At 47.6% G+C, this 23,957-nt stretch overlaps 1 protein-coding gene across 1 annotated transcript; it reads right to left on the bottom strand.

The window, feature by feature from the left end:
* Positions 1-751: 751 nt before the first annotated feature.
* Positions 752-22,152, bottom strand: LOC118390317 (lysine-specific demethylase 6B-like). The gene is given in 21 exon segments (XM_052457318.1): positions 752-2,459; positions 2,557-2,733; positions 3,723-3,849; positions 4,020-4,161; positions 5,253-5,440; positions 5,605-5,719; positions 5,806-5,954; positions 6,047-6,115; positions 6,230-6,468; positions 6,563-6,768; positions 7,304-7,409; positions 7,617-7,743; positions 7,831-10,563; positions 10,566-10,957; positions 11,048-11,203; positions 11,472-11,732; positions 11,871-12,093; positions 12,219-12,269; positions 12,359-12,482; positions 15,981-16,140; positions 21,982-22,152. Coding segments are annotated over 19 exon segments (5,604 nt in total). The 5' UTR covers positions 12,478-12,482; positions 15,981-16,140; positions 21,982-22,152; the 3' UTR covers positions 752-2,435.
* Between the last annotated feature and the right edge of the window lie 1,805 nt (positions 22,153-23,957).

The following is a 23,957-nucleotide window of genomic DNA, read 5'->3' as shown; positions in this document are numbered from 1 at the left end:
TCTTCTTCATCTGAGTCTGGGCAAGTTTTGTTTATTTCTTCAGGGGGCAGATAGGAGCTCCCTCTGGAATGAGAGGGACTGATTGAATAAAGGAGGGGGGCTGAGGAGAAGAAAGAAAGAAAGGTGATAATACAGCCTTTTGTGTATGTTGAGAGGTGTAGGGTTGCGGGAGGACGAGCAAGACCAGTCTTCCTGTCTTAGGAACCAGGATATCCTGCTCTGTCCGTAGGTCTAGGGTGAGTTGTCCCTGCATCCTCTTTAAACTAAAGGTTTCCTATTCCCATGTCCCCAGCAGTGATACATCAAAAACAATACGCTACTAGCATTCTCTCTTTCTTAATAACTGGGAGCAGAACCATTCAAGTCACTCTTATGTCGCCACATATCCAAACACTGACGTGTGTGTGTGTGTGTGTGTGTGTGTGTGTGTGTGTGTGTGTGTGTGTGTGTGTGTGTGTGTGTGTGTGTGTGTGTGTGTGTGTGTGATGAAGGAGATTCTGGTTGACGTGCTGTATTAAAGCAGGCAAAGTGCAGGACTTGGATAATGATATGACAGAAGAGATGATGGCTAAACGCTGCTGGGCGTTGACATCAGCAGGGGATGAAGAGAGGGTAGATCCTAGGGATGGAATACATCTCCCTCCATAGAGATGTTGCAGCTCAGACATAAATCAGACCGTACTCTGTGAAATGATCAAGGCTTCTTATCAATACCGGGAAACCAATTCAATTACAAACATAACTCAAAGAATTCCTTCAAACATTTTGATTTTATTTGGATTAATATTACTCACAATGTCACAGAAACATCACAGGGTGTTTGAGACAGGTCTGGATCAGGCCTCCTTTGATAGGAGTTTTTTTTCTTCTTTTAAAACAGTGCAGCTTCAATAAACAGTCAGAGGAGAGCAAGATTACAACCTTGAAATGATACTCATGAGGACAGAACACGGAAGGAACCCAAACCCACACCTCGCTATACATCCCTAAAAGTCTCGTTCAAAAGTGGCTAAAACTACAAATACTGATAATATCCATCATAAAATCACAAATGCGTCACAATTTTATGAATGTCGTATTAATGCAAAAAAGTTGAAAAAAGGTATTGTTTTTATCAGTTAGATACAGTACAAAGACATCATTCTATTCATTTACCAGTAAGCGTAATGACGCGGTTCTAAGCACCAACCTCTCGGTTTCAGTTATATTCATTGACTTATATTCATAGATCATTTATACACAGTTAGTGAGGGGTTGGGCGAGGCAAGAGGGGGTTGAGCACCATTAAAATCCAACCTCCCCCTGTTTACCCTTCCCTGTCCACACACAGGAAACTTTAAAAATAGCTGGTGTCCCCAGAGAAGCACCATCAATATGCAATAAATACATTTAAGAAAACAAAACATATACATGTATAAATAAAGTCACAATTTACAATTCTTCCATTTTCTCTGTAATCCAGAAAACAAGGAGATAGCAACCCAAAAAAAGAGGTTTAAAAACAGGGAGAACGATACCATTTATCAAAAGAAAAAGGAAGGGGGATCCTCTTTAGGGTATATTGTAGCAATCACATCTCTCTCTACCAAACATTATTTAGGATTATTATGCAAAAACTAAAATCACAATTAAAACAGACTCGATTTCCAACGAAGAGTGAAACCAGATTAGTCCTCTCGTAAACCCGTATTTCTTAAATGAATATTCCTAATGCTTTTCGAAAACCTTTTCTGCATGTTTGCATTTTTCCCTTTCATCTAAATACAGTTCGCAAGGCCAATGAGGTGTACTTCTAGGCTGGTTAAACTTTTGAAATACCTAGGTCAGAATAAATGAAATGGAAATAGCACCCCAAAGAGTATACAGACAGGAATTATAAATGTCAGAGTTCACCTGAATAAAAAACAAAACCAAAACAATGTAATTTCATTGAGACTATTGGCTACTTTGCTAGTGAAGCGATTCCCCTGCTGTTAGCGTCGCAACACAGTAAATTCATGGGTGTAGAATAACTAGATTGGTGTAAAAAAGTTCCATTGGATTTGCATAAAAGTACCTGAATTAATGCACCATATACCGGCTACTTGACGCTTTTGAATCACAGCAGTGTCCGTTTTAAATAAGACCTGATTTTTCAGTGCTAACTATGTTCACATTTTCTGTAGTTGTCTGACATGTTTTTAACGAGTAGTTGTACCAGTCTAGTCATTCTATCTCAAGACTCAAGTCCAATCAGCAGCTGGTAGGAGGGGAAGACAGTGAGCTGGAATTCAATTGGCTGACGGACGATATCTTACGGTGACGTAAACAACACTGAGTAAACATGGTTGGCTGTTCACCAAGTGTTAGCAGTAGTAGTATTCCTTGAAGATGACTCCTGTGCTGCCACTGTGTAGGAGTTTTGGTTATGGCTGTTGGACAACAGGAAGGAGGCCTCACTTGGAGCAGGGTGATGGAGTCTGGAGAGAGAAAGAGAAGGTAGGAAAGTCTTAAAGGGGGGGTAAATAGGGTGGACATGACCTCACAGCACAGAGAAACAGTGTGTGTGTCTCTCACCACACAGAGGCTGTCGTAGGTTCTCATCAGCTCCTCCACGCGGTACTGCTCCAGCACCACAACTCCAGCCAGCGAGGGGCTCTTGGACACAGTCCGGGCACAGTCCTCACAGTGCACCATGTAGGTCTTCCTATTGCCAGACTCACTGGTCACAAACAGCAGGTCAAACACCTCCACCTGCACACAGACACAACACAATCACTCACTGCAGAAATAACCAAAGGCATGCATCAACACTCTGTTGGTAAGATACTTGGGTCATGGTAGTTCATAGCGGGTCTGATTCAGGCATACATCAACACTCTGTTGGTAAGATACTTGGGTCATGGTAGTTCATAGCGGGTCTGATTCAGGCATACATCAACACTCTGTTGGTAAGATACTTGGGTCATGGTAGTTCATAGCGGGTCTGATTCAGGCATACATCCACAGGCTGTTGGTAAGATACTTGGGTCATGGTAGTTCATAGCGGGTCTGATTCAGGCATACATCCACAGGCTGTTGGTAAGATACTTGGGTCATGGTAGTTCATAGCGGGTCTGATTCAGGCATACATCCACAGGCTGTTGGTAAGATACTTGGGTCATGGTAGTTCATAGCGGGTCTGATTCAGGCATACATCCACAGGCTGTTGATAAGATACTTGGGTCATGGTAGTTCATAGCGGGTCTGATTCAGGCATACATCCACAGGCTGTTGGTAAGATACTTGGGTCATGGTAGTTCATAGCGGGTCTGATTCAGGCATACATCCACAGGCTGTTGGTAAGATACTTGGGTCATGGTAGTTCATAGCGGGTCTGATTCAGGCATACATCAACACTCTGTTGGTAAGATACTTGGGTCATGGTAGTTCATAGCGGGTCTGATTCAGGCATACATCAACACTCTGTTGGTAAGATACTTGGGTCATGGTAGTTCATAGCGGGTCTGATTCAGGCATACATCCACAGGCTGTTGATAAGATACTTGGGTCATGGTAGTTCATAGCGGGTCTGATTCAGGCATACATCCACAGGCTGTTGGTAAGATACTTGGGTCATGGTAGTTCATAGCGGGTCTGATTCAGGCATACATCAACACTCTGTTGGTAAGATACTTGGGTCATGGTAGTTCATAGCGGGTCTGATTCAGGCATACATCCACAGGCTGTTGAGAGGGACTTACGTCACACTCGTTGCAGTAGTAGGCTGGTTCGTCCTTCACACGGCTCTGATAAGAGATCTTCTTCCCTGCAGCAACCAGCTGGTCTCTCAGAATCTGGATGTGCTTGATGGACTGTAGGAGACAATGTCTGAGAGCGAGAGAGAGAGAGAGAGAGAGAGAGAGAGAGAGAGAGAGAGAGAGAGAGAGAGAGAGAGAGAAAGGTAAGGTGTCGCAAGAAATAAACATGCATACTAGATACGTGACGAGGCGCCCACACAGTCTTGTATAACTAACACACGCACACGCACACACACCCACTTGACCATCTTGTAGGTTTCTTGGTCTGTGATCTTGATAGTGCGGGCCACATTCCAGGAGACATGGATCATGGGAACGATGGACTTGACCTTCTTCACCTCATTCCACTCAAAGCGCTCCAGAGCCAGCTGATACTGGTATGCTGAAAGGGCAAAGATGACACACAAGGCTCACATTAGCAGTGTTAAGGCCAAATAATGGCTATGTTCAGACACTATAGAGTACATTTGGAGAGGGATTTTAATAGTACACTGAACAAAAATATAAACAACATGTAAAGTGTTGGTCCCATGTTTCATGAGCTGAAATAAAAGATCCCAGAAATGCTCCATACGCACAAATACTTATTTCGCTCAAATGTTGTGCACAAATTTGTTACATCCCTGTTAGTGAGCATTTCTCCTTTGCCAAGATCTACCTGGCAGGTGTGGCGTATTAAGAAGCTGATTAAACAGCATGATCATTACACAGGTGCACTTTGTGCAGAGGATAATAAAAGGCCACTCTAAAATGTATAGTTCTGTCACACAACACAATGCCACAGATGTCTCAAGTTTTGTGGGAGCATTCAATTGGCATGCAGACTGCAGGAATGTCCACCAGAGCTGTTGTCAGAGAATTAAATGTTCATGAGCCTAGTATTGTAATAACCTCTGGACAGGGATAGGCCAAGGGGGCTTTATATTTGGGTGGGGTGGCTGTGGAACATTTTCATGTCTCTACCATAAGCCTCCTTATGTTGTTTTTGAGAATTTGGCAGTACATCCAACCGGCCTCACAACCGCAGACCATGTGTAACCATGCCAGCCCGGCTTCTTCACCTGTGAGATCGTTTGAGACCAGCCACCCTCGGACAGCTGATGAAACGGAGGATTATTTCTGTCTGTAATAAAGCCCATTTTGTGGGGAAAAACTCATTCTTATTGGCTGGGCATGGATCCCAAGTGGGTGGGCCTATGCCCTCCCAGGCCCACCCATGACTGCACCCCTGCCCAGTCATGTGAAATCCACACAGTAGATGAGGGCCTAATGAATTTACTTCAATTGACCAATTTCCTTATATGAACTGTAACTCAGTAAAATCGTTGAAATTGATGCTTTTATATTTTTGTTCAGTATAATTTGACTGAGGTAGAGAATAGCTACACTCTTCTCTGCTGTTCTGTACTGTGTATGACCCAGCTCTCATTTCCAATCTATGGCTCCCCCTGCTGGACACGGTTAGTAACTCACAGTTGAGAGGTCCAACATTCCAGGCGATGTTGTTGCACCAGCCCACAGCCTGCACCCAGTGGATGGACCCTGCGTTGATCCACACCAGGTCCCCTGGTCTCTGGATGAAGCGGTACACCGGGATGTTGGAGCGGTACAGATCCTCCAGAACAGGCCACCAGGACCCCGTCAGGTAGTCTACTTCATGCCTGAAGGAGGGAGCAGAGATGGCAAGTAAGTGGTAAGTGGCTAGTTTCTGGTTCAAATCCTCTGTGGGTCACCGCTATGCCTTTTTTTAAACGAGCAGAACAGCTCAAACGCTGAACTAAATGCAAAATCCTCACACACAAAAAAAAAACGCCTCACGACTCACTTCTCACAGAAGTTGTTGACGTGCTCCCAGTAGTGCTCATGGACTGCAAACCACTCACAATCCCCCGGCCCAATGTTAATGTTCACAGAGCAGAAGTTATTATTCTCCTGGTGGCCTGAAAACAGACATACACAGAGATATTTAAGCCCGTGTTCAGATGCGTGCAATACGCACCTAAAAACACACCCAGGTAACACTGACCAGGCGTGCGGCTCCCGGGGACCTTCATGTAGAGCTGGACGGTGTTCATGCCCAGGATGGTGTGTCCCACGTGGCTCAGCATGTTTCCATTGAACTCCACACGCATAAAGGCTGGCAGCTTCAGCAGCTCCTGCAGCTGGGGCTTCCACCTGGTAACACACGTACATTTAACACTCTACTTCCTCTCCAACGGTGTCCTTTGAGCTTTGAAACAATCTGCCATGGGGAAAGCTCATCTCACCTCTTAGGATCAGAGAGGTCGATGTTGGTGCCGAATTTGATGATATTTCCAGTCGATTTTGCCTCTGGCCTGTTGGAAAGGGGAAGTGTATTTCAATAAAACATCTTCAATAACTTCGGAATATTGTTTTGATGACATGTATTGCATTTGGTTTATTAAAGAGTTTATTAAGGATGTTCTGACCTGAGTGTGTTAGCAATAGGGGTAGGGCCGACTTTGCTAGCAACCACAGTAGGGTTGGCTTTGCTAGCAACCACAGAAGGGTTGGCTTTGCAAGCAACCACAGAAGGGTTGGCTTTGCTAGCAACCACAGAAGGGTTGGCTTTGCTGGCGCCAGACGCAGCGGTGGTTGATGGGTCAGAGGACGGAGCATGCTTCTCTTCTTGTTCTTCCTTATCCTCATCCTCACTGTCCTTCTCTTCCTGTAGACACATAGAAGTACACATGAACGTAGCTGGGCAAAGAGAGGAAGTGGGGGGAAATGTATGGAACCGTGTGTATGTGCACATCCCCAACCTGGAGGCTCTCCTGGAAGCTGGAGGCCTGGTACTGGGCGTACTTGGCGATGGTGGTGTGTGAGCGGCTGCTCTCGCAAGGCCAGGTCTGGCCTGAACCAGTGGCGTCCCAGTTCTCATCAGCAGGCTGCTGCACCTGGGTCCTCACCTCCACAGCATGCTCTGCATTGGCCTCCACCAGAGACTTAGTGGAGAACAGACCCAGGTCTGACATAGAGGGAGAGAGGGGGGGAAAGAGAGAAAGAGGGAGTGATAGAAGAGAGGTACTGTATAGTGAGTCAATTTGAAATGATGTTGCTGTTTTAAAAGGGCAACTCCACCACTTTTCAACCTCATTTTCATTACCTGCAGCACAATACCAGTGCCTACATATGTGAAAACGGCAGATTTTAACGTTTTGTAGAAAATAAACAAAGTTAAGAAGTTCTACCCGATGACATGATCAAAAGTGAAAACATTTTAAAACGGTGATCTTCAAACAATATGACATTCGAAGTGATGTGGGGAGCAAGAAAATGCCCCCCTCTGGCAATTGAAAAAAATACACTTTTATTCCTACCCTTTGATGTCACAACAAAGCATTATTTAGGACCTTGCCTTTTTAACTTACAGACCATCGAAACGCACCGTTTTCACATATAGACACTGGTATTGTGCCGGAGATACAGAATTTGAAGTTGAAAAGTGACAGAGTTGCCCTTTAAGTTCTAGCCCTGAGAAACATCAAAATACGTAAACTCACTGAGCCGGAGGGATCCAGCCAGGCCTCGGATGACAGTGACAGGGTTCTTGGGATCAGTACAGAACTGGAGGAGGACTGGGGAGAAGGCATCTCTCTTACTCTCCAACTGGACACAGACACACAAGACGATACAGAAGTGCATCAACAACGTGTTGCGCAAATACAGAACTGTGATACGTGAGAATGAAGAAGAGAATAATAGGAAGAGAGAAGATCAACTTTTGTTGTTGGTGTTGCTTTATCCCCCCTCCCCCCAAGGCAGCTTGAAGCATAGGGTCAACTGCAGTGCAGCGCCCCTGAGGTGAGGACTCACATAGATGCTTGGTGTGGGGGGGTTAAGCTTCTCTCGTGGGATGGGTGGGTCGGTGATGAGAACAGGCTTGACAGAGAAAGCACGGAGCAGATAGGACTCCCGAAACTTCCCCTTTACCTTCGCGCCCCTGAAACAGACAGAGAACGAGACAGATGAAGAGCTACAATTCAATCAGATGTCCTTTAACCCACGTTTCCTTGTACTGTGTACTCACTTGCAGGCCCTGATGACCTCGCTGGCTGTGTGTCTGATGCTGACCTCTCCTAGGGGGATCCGGTGCTCCTCGACCTCGGAGGCGATGAACGTCTCTCGGTCTCCACTCTCCACCTTGATCAGACGGATCTTCAGCTCCTTGGGAGGGCCCATGGACAGGGCCTTCAGCTTCAGGAAATCAGCAGCAGCCAGGGGACAGGGGGTCCTCCTCACTGGGGCAGCAGGCGGGGCCGGGGTGGGGGTAGCAGTAGAGGGAGTGTTGATGGTGCTAGTTGCGGTTACCACTGTGTCTGTGTTGCTGCCTGGTGTGGCCGTCATGGTTTCAGGCTCACTGCACCTCTCCTCCTTCCTCACTGTCGATTGTGCCCCCTGCTCAGTGTTTCCTGTGTGCGCCTTATCTTTCTGTCCCTGGATGCCTTTGCTCTGGAGGCCGAGGTTCCCCGGAATCGGACGGCTCTTCTTAGTGTCTTTGAGCTGCTTGACCGGGCTACTGGGGGGTGGTGTACATGAGGACAACGTAATGGAGGAGGCTGATTTTCTGTCTCTCTTTTCTTCTATCTTCTTATTTTCATTGCCTCCACTTCTCTGATGACTGCTATCTTGTTTCCTTCTCTTCCTTTTCCCATCCTCTTCCCTGTTTCCATCTGCACCGCTTTGTACCCTCTTCCTGCCTGTCCGCCTGCGTACCTCCCTCTGCCCCCGCTCCTCCTTGGTGGTGGCAGGGAGGCGGTGTGTGGTGGTCAACCTCAGCTCAGCGCTCAGAGACCCGGCTGTCTCCCCGCTGTCTACACCCTTAGTCCTCTCCTTCTTCCTCTCATTCTGAATCTCCTCCAATCTCGCATGCTTCTGTTTCGTGCGCTCCCCCACAGAGAGTTGTGGTTGGTTGAGGTCTAAGGAAGGACGGGGTTTAGAAGGCGGATCTGAGGTAGTGTGAGTGGGTGATTGGGTAGTGAGTCGTGGGGGCGTGGTGGAGTCAGATGTCGGGGAGGGACACTGCTGGTCCTGACAGTTGGTTTCCGGGTCCATGGCGAGGGAGGAAGAGTACTTAACTCCTCCCATGGAGCTAGGAGGAGGACGCCCAAACGGACCGCCCCGATATGTGTATCTCTGGCCCCCCAGGAACGAGGCCAAAGACTTGAAAACATCAGCCACTCCTGTCTGGTGGAGGTGTGGCCGACGGGGAGGTAGAGAGCTGGATGAAGTGTCCCCACTACTGTCCTCCTCTTCCTCATCCTCCTCTTCCACTCCATTGGGAGTATCAGGCAGGCCATAAAGCTTGGCCAAGTCGCTATGGCGAAGCTCATCAGCACCCCTCCCCTCACTGACCCCCTCTGCCTTCTCATTGAGCTTCTCTAAGTTCCCATGGGGGGGTGAGATGGACGGGCTGTGGGTGGGGCTGGGCTGCAGGACGGGTCTCCTCATCACTCCTCCCTGCTCTTCCTCCTCTTCTTCCTCACTCAGGGCTGATGCTGGGGAGCCTTGCCAGCTGAGCACAGGGGGGCTGGCGGGGGGGTTGTCTCCCAGTTCCTCCACACTGCCCACTCCCGCCGCAGGCTGGAGATCTGGGGCCCGCAGGACCCCCCCTTCTGGACACACACCCACTGTCACTGTCTGGTTCTGCTGGCTTGGGATGGACCCCGCTGACCCAGCCACAGTGGGAGCTGCTGGGGTTTTGGATGAGAGTGTGGAGGGGGTAGAATCAGCCTTCTCCTCTGTGCTGAATTTAGAAGGTTTTGGAGGGCTGGTGGGCTGAGGACTGGTCTTACTGGTCTTGCTGGTGCTGCTGATGTTGTTGTTAATGGTGGTGGTGGTGGTGGTGGGTGGGGGACAGGTTGGCAGTGGTGAGCCCTTGACGGGGTGTTTGGGTTGAGCTGGGTTTGACTTGTACAGGGTCCCTCCCCTCCTTGACTTTTTGTGTTTGGATGGATGTGGTGAGGGTTGGTTAGGATGGGCGGCAAGCGGGCCAGCAGGTGGCATTGTCTCTGAGGTATTTGGAGAGCTGTGGTCATGGGACGTTCGACCTCTTCCTTGGCCCTTCTCTCTATGTCTGTGTTTGCCAGCGGTGGATGGTGTCTGGGAGGGTTGGCCTGGCTTCCCTGGAACTCTAGATCCAGACTGAGTCTTAGGGGAGGAAGGCCATACTGATGGAGGGAGGGATGATTCACGTGGGGAATTTGAGCATCCCATCTCTGCTTTCTCCAGCTGCTTAGCCCTATGACTCTCCTCCCTTTTCTCCATCTTCCTCCCTTCCTCTTTCCTATTTTTTCTCTCCACCTTGTCCCTCAACTTATTCTTTACCCCATCCTCCCTTTTCGCTTCTTTCTCCTTTCTCCTTTTCCTCTCCTCCATCTTCTTCTCCATCTTCCTCGTTGGTTCCCTCTTTCCCACCTCGCCTCTCTCCGCTCGACTTTCTTTATCCTTATGGGTCCTCTCTGTCTGTTTGTGTCGATGAGGCTGAAGCCCTGGCTTGTTGACAGTAGGTCTGTTGTTGTTGACAGTAGGTCTATCCTGGGGAGAGCTGGGTGGGGTCTGGGTCTCTGAGCCTAGCCCTGTGCGGGAGGCAGAGAGAGGGGGAGGAGTGGGACTGGGTGAGGGGGTCCTTGGTCCCCGTTTATGGGGTGTGCCAGCCGCAGTGTCAGGACTCCTCTGATTGGGTGGAGGGTCTTTCTTCCCACTGGCCTTACTAGGAGTGTTGGAGCTGGAGAGGCAAGAGGGGCAGGAGGAGCTCAGGGCTGTGAAGCCTAAAACTCTGTGGCTGCTGTTGCGGTGGGGAGGCTCTGTAGCAGAGGGCTGGGAGGGGGTCTGATCCCTCTTCTGTCTGTGGGAGCGTGGAGCTGGGGGGCTGTGCTGAGGTACTGAGGGGGGTGATGGGGGGCGCTGGTGGTGTTGGCTGTAAGGCACGCCGGTGTGTTCTGCTGGTGAGGAGGGGGGCTGGGACTGGCCATACACCTCCACCCAGGATCCATGGTGGGGGGGTCTGCTACCGCCACAGGGCTGGGATGGAGAAGGGTGGCGGGGATAGGAGGAAGGAGGGGGCCTTGACCATCGAAGGGGACCTGGGGAACTGGACTATGGGTAGAATGATGTGTACTATAGTTGAAACGCCCTAATCTTGACTTGATGGATTCCTGAAATAACAAGAGAGAAAGGATTGTTCATCAATGAGTAGTCTTAAGAGCACTGTTCTCTTAAAGAACATTGACTATTAACTGACTTACTTGTAACTCGGTAGACGAGGTCCTCCTGTCAGCATGGGTGCGAGAACCAGGTCTGTCATATGATTGGTTCCAGAAACCTTGTTTGGGAGGGAGGTAGTGGGGTGGTGAGTGTGGCTGGTCTGGTCCAGATAAATGCTTTGAGCCACGGTAAGAGGGCTGGTGAGAGAGAACAGTACTAAACAGTAAGTGTCTTGGTGTATTGATCCCTACAAGAAGGTGGTGCTATTGTATAAATAGCACAGCTACACGAGTGACTTAAGACATCTGTTCCAGGATCAGATATAATGGTTAAGTTTAGCAGTAGAGAAATCTGATCCTAGATCAGGTTAGTAGACATGTTCCTCAAGCATTGATACAGGACTAACTGTGGGCGGGGACCGTCCACTCCTGGCAAACAAGATCATTAGCTCAAGTGATGACTGACCTGCTCAGGGCCAGAGCTCCTGCTCCTCTTGGCAGGGCAGTCCTCCTTGGGGGGCGGAGAGTGCTGTGAGTGTGGGGAGCGGTGTGGAGGTTGGCCACGGTGGTGCTTGTGGGGGGGCGGGCGCTTCCATGGTCCTGGTCCCTGGTCTATCATCCTGCCTGGGAAGGCCCTGGAGCGGTCTGAGGTGGCCCACCTCTCTGCTGGGGAGCCCAGGTCTCCGGGGGGATCTCTGGGCCGTTGGTGCTGGTGGGGACCCCCATACTGAGAGAGACAATTATCATCATTAAAGTCATGCAATCAATAAGAAAAAGACATAAACCTAACTACTGTATGTAGTAAATGATGAGTTATGTAGAGTATAGAATAGGCTGTCGATAGGCTGCCCTCTTCCCCTCTCACTCTGGGAGACTGGTTGTTGTAAAAGTCCCAGATGGTGTAGGGTTCCCCCGGTCCTGTTTGGTAGCCTCCCTGGTTGCGACCATGGTTTTGAAATGACCGTGGGGAGTCCTGATGCCAACCCTGGGTCTCATAAGCCTGGTCTTTCTGGGCCCAGGGTCGTGTTGCTGGTCTCTGGTCCCTCTGAGGGTCCCTTCCCTGGACATGGAAGGAGGGCCTGGCCCCTCTACGCTCCAGAGAGAAAGTGGAGATCACTAAGGGATCACTGCAGCAAGGTGACAGTGGACTAACATTTCAAAGATGTGCTCTGCACTCAATGTAAGATGTGAACAATTGAGATGTTTCACTCACCTGTCATAAATCTTGTTAACGTGCTGGGATTGGTTGATTCCTCCGGTGTACCTACAGTAGATAAAGGAGGGTTACCATTGGCTCAGCACAGACTCCATCACAGTTGTGTCAGTAGACTGTGGTGTAAGAAGAGGGCTCACCTGTTTGGAGGGCCCCAGGGGCGACTGTTGACGGGGGCCCATATTCCTCTGTGAGGTCCTCCAGCAGGGTAGGAGTCCCTGGTGTTACGTCCATGATACTGCTCTGCTGGGTGATACATTCAGCCTGAGACAGGATAAAACACACTTTTTACTGGACTAGGGTAGAACATGAGCAAACATACACACATGAACACACACTGTAGTCTACACGAAGGCAAGTGGTTGCCATGGACACAAACAGTACTGTACACAGAGGTAGAAATACTCACCACACTTGGTCTGTGTCTGTGAAGCCCTCTACTATAGAACTGAGAGGGTTCCACAACCACACCAATCTGTCTTTCCTTCAATAACTCTCAACCACAACCTAGAGAGAGATTATTGTTCAGTTGCTAAACCACCAAAATATCAACCACATCATGCTTGACATTCACAGTCTCTGCAGACTCGCTACACTGTACATGTTAATACACCTCCAACACTGCACTACAACTCCTTACACCAGCAGACAACTGCCACTGCCCACACACCAACAATAGACAACCTTTAGGTACTGGTCTAAGATCCTATAATGACAACAAATACAATTCACTGCAACTACAAACACACAACACTCTCCTCTCCCCTTTTCTGTTTCACTTTCTCTCCATGTCTGCCTCCTAATCTGCTGGAACACTCATGTTTGTTTGTGGTTTATCACCAGTCAGCCAGAGCTGCACCCTGCATCCAGCCCCTCTCTGATCACCAGCTCCCTGCAGCAACTGCAGCCTGTGGCCAGCCACTGATAAAGGCCTGTCTGCTCTATTTCTCCAACCATTCTAGTCTGGACATGAAGGCAACACAGACAGCAGAGACGGAGAGAGAATAGAGGGGCAGTGCTGATCTGCCGCTTCTACTGTTGATCATGGAAATGGACGTGTGTGACAGCAACAGAGATGGAGAGAGAGTGTGTGTCTGTGTGTATGAATGTACTTTAAGTAGACAGTGAAAGAGGACTTTCCTGTCAGGCTGTTTATATTCATGTTAGAATACTACTGTGTACTACAGCACAATGCAAACACACATAAACAGAAGAATGTTTATCTTATGTTCCAAAAGGACAGCTGTACATTGCAGGTCATTACAGGCACTAAATAATCTCTCTCGGGCCCTAAATTCTCTCTGTCTAATATGCAAACCAACTCCAGTTCATTCAGCTGCGTGGTAGTAGTGGTAACAGTGACAGGTGAAAACTAGAATATATGTTGCTATTGAGACACTACGATGCTAAACTAAAACATCAGTTTAGCCTGTTATGGTTTCAGCTACCTACGTTTCCTATACACTGAATAAATAACCTTTTAGCCCATCTATAGGATCCTGGGTGCCAGTAGAGTACGGGTAGGGGAGAGGGCTGGGGTTGATTAAGACGTGTGAGTAATGAGAAAGAGATCACCAAAGAATAAAAGAGGTTCTACACACACTGGGTCTGTGTGTGTGTGTGTGTGTGTGTGTGTGTGTGTGTGTGTGTGTGTGTGTGTGTGTGTGTGTGTGTGTGTGTGTGTGTGTGTGTGTGTGTGTGTGTGTGTGTGTGTGTGTGTGTGTGTGTGTGCGTGCGTGCGCGCGACTGTGCGTGTGTGTTTGGGATTGAGGTAAACACAGCATTTTATATTCAGTCAAACCCAAATATTCCGACCCATGGGACTGGCCTGTGACCCAGTGAATCAGAGTACAAGCACACATTGTGCTCGGTGTGTAGAGCAGCCAGAAACACACACCCCTCGCCCCTCCTCCTCGCCCCTCCTTCACTTGTCTGGCCACTCAGCCACACCCCTCGCCCCTCCTCTGTGCACTTCATTCCTGAAGAACGGACAATCGCTCTTTCAAACAGGGGTCCTGGATGGATGGGGGTGGGTATGGGGAAAGTGATCCTCTGTCTATGTGAGGACAGACAGGTCTCTCATCCAATGAGAATACAAAAAAAAGACGTCAAAGAATTTAGGCAAAACAAGAACCCAGAAAATCCATGCTATGAGATGTAGCTATTAAATATATCGCCAGAGAGACGATACATAATGTCTGTGAAGGTTGAAACCATGCATTCATTTCTCGATTCTATTGGGTTCTTCCAAGTTGCATATCCAATCTAGCACTTGTAGATCTATGCTTCATGGCCTGCATGCACCATCATCATGTATGTCAGATCAAGTGAGTACATATACACGTCTGCCTCCAGGCACCTTTAATGAATTAGGAGGGCAGGTGATAGAGGGGCCTTGAGAGAAGGTTACATGATATCAGCCCTGTGTGTGTGTGCACGTGTGTATGTATGTGTGTCTGTGTGTGTGCACGTGTGTATGTGTGTGTGAGATCGCAGATGGATTATAGTATGTCAGCACACAGGAAATTGCTCTCATTCAGGGGGTTGTGCGTGAGAGTGTGTAGGGGAGAAGTATTTTGACATCCTCCCTACACATACATACACACGTGCACACACACACACAGTCCACAGGCAGAGCATGGACTTTTGCTTACTCATCCACTAGAACTGCCAAAATACACAGCACCGTGGATACTCTTTGACAGAAACATTAAGCATGCATGCACGCACGTGCACGCAAACTCACACACACTTACAATAATGGAGAATTTATTGCTCCTATGAAACCATGCTAGATAGACAGATCATATCTCATCTTACATCCTCTCTGTCCAGACCACATCACACACAGTGCAGTATACAGAGTAGTAATGATCTGTGTGCCTCTAGTGGTGCCTGCCTGGTGCCTGAGATCACCATAGCAATCGATAATGATTCCATTTCCTGCACAAAAGCCTGCACTCCCCCCACCCAACCCTCACTAAATTTCTACCCCAAGCTGTGTCTCACACACTACCTCTAACACACACATGTAGACATTTCTTGTGTGTGTATGATGACACTGAACAATGAATAAGATCGCATATTTGTTTACTTAAAGCAATGCAAAACAGAGGCAATCCTACAGCAGATTTCCAACGCACAGAGGGAGAGTAGGAGAGAGAGAGAGAGAGAGAGAGAGAGAGAGAGAGAGAGAGAGAGAGAGAGAGAGAGAGAGAGAGAGAGAGAGAGAATGGACATTTCATAAGACAAATGGAGGCTGTATAGCTGTGCAGCTGAGTTAGTAGAGGGTGGAGGAAGAGGGTGCTCCACATTTCATCTTTACTAGCTCAGTCAGTCAGTCAGTCGCTTCTGAGCAGACTTGTCCTTCAGTTTTCAGGAACTGCAGCCCTCTATCGTTCTCTATCACCAAGGAGACCGGTGCCTTTGTCACCAGAGAAATCACTGTCCTCAACACTCACTAAATCTCCCTGGTAACCGGTGTCTCTGTCACCAGGGAAACACATAACCCGCACTTACACATATCCCTCTCCAGGGAAACCTGTTTTATTACTGTGACCCCCTGCCCATATATATATGTGTGTGTGTGTGTGTGTGTGTGTGTGTGTGTGTGTGTGTGTGTGTGTGTGTGTGTGTGTGTGTGTGTGTGTGTGTGTGTGTGTGTGTGTGTGTGTGTGTGTGTGTGTGTGTGTGTGTGTGTGTGTGTGTGTGTGTGTGTGTGTGTGTGAGAGAGAGAGAGGTGAAGGATCATTCTAGTCTTACCTTGCTGCTGAGTGCTGTGAGAGAGAGAGGGAGGAGGGGACACCGTCTGTGTGCTCTCGGTGTGAAGACGCCACTCACTCAGGGACAGAGGCAGCAGTCCACTTCAGCTTCAGCTTCAGCCTGAAGTCCTGTTAAACAGAACAGGCGTCCACTCCCTCTGCTAGCCAACACACACACATCCACAAACACAGGAGAGAGGGAGGAGAAACCACTGTCAGGTAGGACACAGATGTGAGGACATGAAAGGGGGTTATTGTCTAAAAATAAAGTAGGTATCTCTATTCCATTCTGCCATCTTTTCATTCCTCTCTTGTCCTCCCCTCTCCCCCCTCTCTTTCCTCTCTGTCACACACACTGTTCTCTCTGGCGTTTCTCCCCTCAGTAGACAGACAAAGAAAGGGAACGAATGGCTCGGTAGAGAAAGCAGAGAGGGAGAGGGAGAGCGTGAGGATGGCCCAGCCCCCTTTGACCAGCCAGTCGGATGTAATTTATTTTTGCCTTCCTCTCTCTGGCCCCTCCCCTATCGCCTCGTCACCTCTCCTACTCCAGACCCAATTCAACAAGACTGATTCCTCTCCAGCTCCCTCCTTCTCTCACTCCTTCTCCCACTTACTATCTCTCTCCACGTGTCTGCTACTCACTCTTTGTCCCTCCCTTTCCCTCTCTTACTCACAGACTGTGTCCTGTATCCTTGGCAACCAATGATATAATTTACCCCAGAGCCAAGAGCAAGACTCTGCCTTACCGAGACACATTTTCTTCGCTGTGTGTGTGTGTGTGTGTGTGTGTGTGTGTGTGTGTGTGTGTGTGTGTGTGTGTGTGTGTGTGTGTGTGTGTGTGTGTGTGTGTGTGTGTGTGTGTGTGTGTGTGTGTGTGTGTGTGTGTGTGTGTGTGTAAATGGCCCTTGAGATTTGCGAGTGTCAATGCCATTGTTATTATGGAATTCTCATTACTATTACTCAATACCCATTCATGAATTCTGATGCTGTTCTGTGGGTTGTGTGAAGGGAAACAAGTCTAAAACCTGTTATGTGGGTTGTGTGAAAGGGAAACAAGTCTAAAACCTGTTCTGTGGGTTGTGTGAAAGGGAAACAAGTCTAAAACCTGTTCTGTGGGTTGTGTGAAAGGGAAACAAGTCTAAACCCTGTTATGTGGGTTGTGTGAAGGGAAACAAGTCTAAACCCTGTTATGTGGGTTGTGTGAAGGGAAACAGGTCTAAACCCTGTTATGTGGGTTGTGTGAAAGGGAAACAAGTATAAAACCTGTTCTGTGGGTTGTGTGAAGGGAAACAAGTATAAACCCTGTTATGTGGGTTGTGTGAAGGGAAACAAGTCTAAACCCTGTTCTGTGGGTTGTGTGAAAGGGAAACAAGTCTAAAACCTGTTCTGTGGGTTGTGTGAAAGGGAAACAAGTCTAAAACCTGTTCTGTGGGTTGTGTGAAAGGGAAACAAGTCTAAAACCTGTTCTGTGGGTTGTGTGAAGGGAAACAAGTCTAAAAACCTGTTCTGTGGGTTGTGTGAAGGGAAACAAGTCTAAAACCTGTTCTGTGGGTTGTGTGAAGGGAAACAAGTCTAAACCCTGTTCTGTGGATTGTGTGAAAGGAAACAAGTCTAAAACCTGTTCTGTGGGTTGTGTGAAGGGAAACAAGTCTAAACCCTGTTCTGTGGATTGTGTGAAAGGGAAACAAGTCTAAAACCTGTTCTGTGGGTTGTGTGAAGGGAAACAAGTCTAAACCCTGTTCTGTGGATTGTGTGAAAGGGAAACGAGTCTAAACCCTGTTCTGTGGGTTGTGTGAAAGGGAAACAAGTCTAAACCCTGTTATGTGGATTGTGTGAAAGGGAAACGAGTCTAAACCCTGTTCTGTGGATTGTGTGAAAGGGAAACGAGTCTAAAGCCTGTTCTGTGGGTTGTGTGAAAGGGAAACAAGTCTAAACCCTGTTATGTGGATTGTGTGAAAGGGAAACGAGTCTAAACCCTGTTCGGTGGATTGTGTGAAGTAAAACAAGTCTAAAACCTGTTATGTGGATTGTGTGAAAGGGAAACGAGTCTAAACCCTGTTCTGTGGGTTGTGTGAAGGGAAACGAGTCTAAACCCTGTTCTGTGGATTGTGTGAAGGGAAACGAGTCTAAACCCTGTTATGTGGATTGTGTGAAAGGGAAATGAGTCTAAACCCTGTTATGTGGATTGTGTGAAAGGGAAACGAGTCTAAACCCTGTTCTGTGGATTGTGTGAAGGGAAACGAGTCTAAACCCTGTTCTGTGGATTGTGTGAAGGGAAACGAGTCTAAACCCTGTTCTGTGGATTGTGTGAAAGGGAAACGAGTCTAAACCCTGTTATGTGGATTGTGTGAAAGGGAAACGAGTCTAAACCCTGTTCTGTGGGTTGTGTGAAGTAAAACAACACTAAAATCTGTTATTAATAATACGTCTCTTTTTGACATCTGCTTTGGAAGAAAAGCACCTAAGAGAATAAGGTGATATGGGCCTTAAATTGTTCATAAAGATCCCCGCTGCTGCACATCTTAAAAACAAGACGCTTCTCCACTGACTTATTACTTATGTTCATTTTAGTTTGGTGCGATATATCGGTTATACTGTATACCGAGGTATTTGTTCTTCTTTCTAATAACTATGAGGAATCTAAATGACATCCAGCCCAGGGCTCCAGCTGTGCATTTGGTTTGCTAATCTGCTAGTTGAGTGTCGAGACGTCAAGATCAAGCTTCTTGGTTACAGCAGAGACATCGAATCCCCTGGAGGAAGATCCCTGTTGCCTAAATTGTTTTGTGCATCAACAGCAAAAAATTGCGCCCCTTGTGTGCACTTCCGTTAATACCGTGTACCCCGGTATGGTACAGAAACGGTATGACGGTATGAACATCTGGATACCGCTCAACCCTAGCCCCTGTGCTGAATAACCATGATAGAGTAAACTCCCCCTCGTCCTCTATCTTTACCCATCTCTCCTCTCTCCAGTCAGGTGTCAGCCCCAGGGGTGAGAGTGCCCCTTCCTCTCCCCCAGAACGACCTTACACTCCACAGGAAGTAACTAACCTCTCCAGATTAGCAGACATGCTTTTTCCTCAGTGTTCAACCAGCCTGCTTGAAAAGGTGCAGAATGATACCATGCATAATAGTCTTCTGACAATGGGAGTCATATGCTTTAAATTCTCCAATTTGAGTTGCCTCAATAGAAGCATACATCATCCTATAATCCTTCTGCGGTCTCTAGAGTGTTGAAGTTAGCAGAAATGTTGACGTTAGAGCAGAATGTCTTTGCACTGTCAAACCCTGCCTTTCAACTGGTGCTCCCGAGTGGCGCAGCGGTCTAAGGCACTGCATCTCAGTGCTTGAGGCGTCACTACTGACACCCTGGTTCGAAATCCAGGCTGTATCACAACCGGCCGTGATTGGGAGTCCCGTAGGGCGGCGCACAATTGGCCCGGCGTCGTCCGGGTTTGGCCGGTCGAGGCCGTCATCGTAAATAAGAATTTGTTCTTAACTGACTTGCCTCGTTAAATAAAGGTTCAATGTAAATGTTAAAAAAAAAACTTATCTGCAACTGACACAAGAACAGTAGTGTCCCTCAACCAAAGAGGCAGAGACAGCAGATTCCAATACAGCATTAATGCTCACCCTGTTGTGCTACACTGACACACTGAACAGTGTGTTTGTATCTGCCTGCTGGTGACATAGCAACCCAGTGCAGATGTGCAGCCTTCTGTGTGGGTGAACATGGCGGAGCCTCTACAATCAGGGCAGTCACACAGACAGACAGAGGTCACTAAGCTGCTTAGTGGAGGAGGAGGCAGGAAGCATACTGATCCTATCTTATATGGGGGGGATGGGCTGTACCACCAAACCACAACAGACCTGGCTCTGATACCCAACTCCCATTCCCAGGTCAACATGTGGAGCATTTAGACACATAGAGAAAAATAGAGAAAGAGAACTGAGCGAAGAGGGAGACGTCACTTCTCAGTGACACCTACAAAACACAACTACACAAATCAACCTGGAATACAGACTGACAGGGCAGCAAGCAGACAAACGGATACTGACACATACAGCCTCCCATCCACAGGTTAACAGGCAGAGACACTGATGCGTATGTAGCCTACTGTAAGTACTCAATGTCTGTAAGACAATGTAAAATGCTGACCTGAGTTGACACCAAGCAGAACGTATGAGATTCATATATATAGCTTTTCTAAAAAAAACTTTTTATAACCTCACAGCCCCGCTCTCCCTCCCCTCCTCTCCCACATCTACCTTCTCTTTCTCTCCAAAATGGAGGCTTCTCCCTCTGTATGCTCCAGAAAGCACAGACCTCAGACAAGTACTGGAATGTACCACTGCAGGCTTGGAACAGGGGGGCTCGAGGGGGGCATCTTTTCTTGCAAACGATACCGACAGACCAGGTGGCATTTCAAAGACGACAGCAATGAAGGAGTGTGTGTGTGTGTGGTTGTGTGTTAGTGAAAGAGTGTTAGTGTGTGTCTGCGTGTGTGTGTGGTAATGTGTGTCAGAGAGAGCCTGCCTGTGCTAGTATGTGCAGAGGACTGGTTGTCATGGAGATCATCACTAGGCAAGTGCATCAGCAGGGCAGGAACTTTATGATCTGTGACCCCGCAGGGCGGTAGAGGGGCAGGGACCTCATCAGAAAGCTGTCACACTGACCCCTCACCCCTGACCTCTAACCCTGGCCTACTGCTGAGTCTCTCATAACAAAGAAATATTTACCACTAAATGAATGAAACACACGGACCAATCCGACCACCTGGAACCTATTTGGGAGGAAAACAGGCAGCTGCTGAGTGTACTGAATATTAACCTCATCATAGAATCAGCATGGTCAAGTGGTTGGGTGTACTGGTTGGTGACCAGTGGTGAACCACAGAAGAGTTGAAGAGGCCAGGTCGCAGTTGCAAATGAGAATATGTTCTCAACTAGCCTACCTGGTTAAATAAAGGTGAAATAAAATGTTAAAAACCAGAGAAGAAATACACCCTGATGCCCAGAGTGTGTGTGTGTTAGGGTGTTAGTATGTGTTTGTATCCACATGGGTGTGTTATTTTAACTTAGCAAGGGCAAACAAGGCTGTTCTTTACTCCTTCTATTTGCAGCTGCCAGAGTGAGTCACTGTAGTGTATAAATACAGCACTAAATGTGGGTCAAAAATGCTCGGCCATTTTTAGCACAAGGAGGACAAGTTAGCCCACTACCAGGCAAACTGTTTGGGCTCTGCACACTAGGAAAACCCCTGGCAAGCTTAAATCAAAAAGGCCTGCATTTTCATAGAAATTCTGAACAATACACTGGGTTTATCCAATACATAAAAATAAAACATTCGTAATACAATAACATCTTTCAGCAATAAACTGACAAGCTGCACTCCCTATCGGGAAACTATCTATTAACACAATGTTTATCAATACCTACACAAGGTCACGCGCTGCAATCACTGGACTCCTTCCAGCACGGAAATGTAAGGTTACGCTCTGTTTTACTACTGTATCACAGCAACCAAACCACACACATCAACACGGACCAAACCCTGCGTTGCTGTAAAGCACAAAGTTAAAGCCTGAGTCTAAACAGATGCTTAAAGAGACTAACACGACAGGAATAACCATTACTCTAAAAATCTTTCAGCACAAGTCAGCTGACTGTGTTTATGTACAGTGTTTGTGTGTGTGTGTGTGTGTGTGTGTGTGTGTGTGTGTGTGTGTGTGTGTGTGTGTGTGTGTGTGTGTGTGTGTGTGTGTGTGTGTGTGTGTGTGTGTGTGTGTGTGCTCGTAGTGCATAACTGTGCCACACAATCTGCAGACATACAGCATAGTAATAGTACAGTAAGTGCAGAGGTAATATATCAACACAAAAGACATGTCCTAACATGCACCGATATATGACCCAAAACAATATTTGCACAAATGTGTACACAATTGCACCCCTTCTGTACAGTAACACAAAGAAACAGACAGACACACTCCTTGTTTTACCTGCACTCTCCTTTTGTTCTCTTCTTTTACTCGTTCTTTCTGCTCCACACACCCCTTGGCTCCTCTCCCTTTCCTCTTTCCTCTCTCCTCCCCCAATCCTCTCCTCTTCCTCTCTTCCCTCTCCTCTGCTCCTGGTTTCCTCTCCTCTCTGATACTCAGGCTCTAACAGCAGACTGATCCACGTGCAGAGACTTAAGGGGCGGGCCCCCACACCGCCATTTAATTCACACCATCCAATAAGGGAGGAGGGTCTCATGCCAATCCTCCTATGCTAAACAGGAGGAGGGGACAAAGACAGAGTGAAAGATAGAGAGAGAGAGAGGGGGGGTGTCTCTGTGTGTGTGTGTGTGTGTGTGTGTGTGTGTGTGTGTGTGTGTGTGTGTGTGTGTGTGTGTGTGTGTGTGTGTGTGTGTGTGTGTGTGTGTGTGTGTGTGTGTGTGTGTGTGTGTGTGTGTGTGTGTTGGAATAAAGCCAACAGAACTAGCAGCTATTTTTAAACCACCACAGTGAGGTAGCAAAGACTCCATTTTCTCTGTGGCAGATATTCCCCAAATCGTACTGCATCCTCCATACTTAGTACTGGCAACTGTATAGGTTTCCATGAATGGCTTGATAGTTATGAACTTGCCCTCTAGCACTGACAGTAATACTCCTACTAAATACTCCCTTACCGTATTCAAAATGTTGGAATCAGTTGCATTGTAATCCAATCAGGCGGACTGACTCTCTCCTTCCATACTGTATGAGACAAGCACTTTGTTTCAGACATTAAACTCACATGCCCTGTATTTGGCAAGAGCTCACAAAACCTGCAATTTAAAAGCACCACAAGTAGTGCTATGGAATGATTGGGATTTCAATTATGTCAGAGGGTAAGACATTACATGTGTGATAAGTCATTTGCAGAAAACAGACAGAAACCTGTCAGACTGTATCCTCTTAATATAATATATTGGAGGAATATAGAGTCATAATGGTAAAGTAGGATGCTGCGCAGACTGTGCCCTGATGTGTGTAATAATTTATGTCTATGTGATTAATCAGGACAGTGGTGATTATGTGCGAGGCTCTGACAGACAGACATTAGAATGAGGGATGACCAAAGGGTCGTAGAGGACGACTAACCAGGCCAGTAGCACTGGACCCCAGCATTGGACCCACAGGACTTCAGCTGGCTGTTACATGGGCCGGGGAAGGTGGGGCAGGGGGCATTGGGTTTATGTGGGGAGGGTCTTGCCTACGTGACATAAAGCCCACACCCAGTAGAGCTGCTTCTCACTGGCCCCCTCTCCTCACTTCACCCTTAATCAAGCAATACACCAGAGACAGTGGATAGACACAGACAGTCTGAAGGACAGATCTGAGAGAGAGAGAGAGAGAGAGAGAGAGAGAGAGAGAGAGAGAGAGAGAGAGAGAGAGAGAGAGAGAGAGAGAGAGAAGAGAGAGAGAGAGAGAGAGAGAGAGAGAGAGAGAGAGAGAGAGAGAGAGAGAGAGAGAGAGAGAAAAGAGTCCAGCTGACTCTCCTTAGCAACAGCCCCAATGCTGCCTCTACCCCATTGGCCAACCATCTGCTCACAGCACAACCCCATGTGGCCATATGAGCCAATCAGCAGGCACTGCCACAGAGGCTGGATTCCATTTTCACCATGGAAACTGAACATTACACCCTCCATGTACAAGTCGTGTAACATGGACACTCACCCAAGGCTCTCACACATACACACAGCTTGAATGCTGTGTGCCCCTCTCTACCACTGGGGCATCTTGAAAAGCAAATCACTGCCTACTTATTTGTATAAGCTATACATACTGCATACAACATAATGGCAGCCAAGGTGTGTGCTATGGCTGCATAATGTGGATGGTACGGTGCTGTGCATCAAGACACAACATTAAGAACCTGTGTCAGGGAATCGATAGTAATCAAAGCATTGAGACTTGTAGCAAGAGATGATTTGTGAATGCCAATAAGAGCA

The sequence above is a fragment of the Oncorhynchus keta genome, chromosome 11 (assembly GCF_023373465.1).
Source record: "Oncorhynchus keta strain PuntledgeMale-10-30-2019 chromosome 11, Oket_V2, whole genome shotgun sequence".
NCBI lineage: Eukaryota > Metazoa > Chordata > Actinopteri > Salmoniformes > Salmonidae > Oncorhynchus > Oncorhynchus keta.
This window is presented reverse-complemented; position numbering and strand designations above follow the sequence as displayed.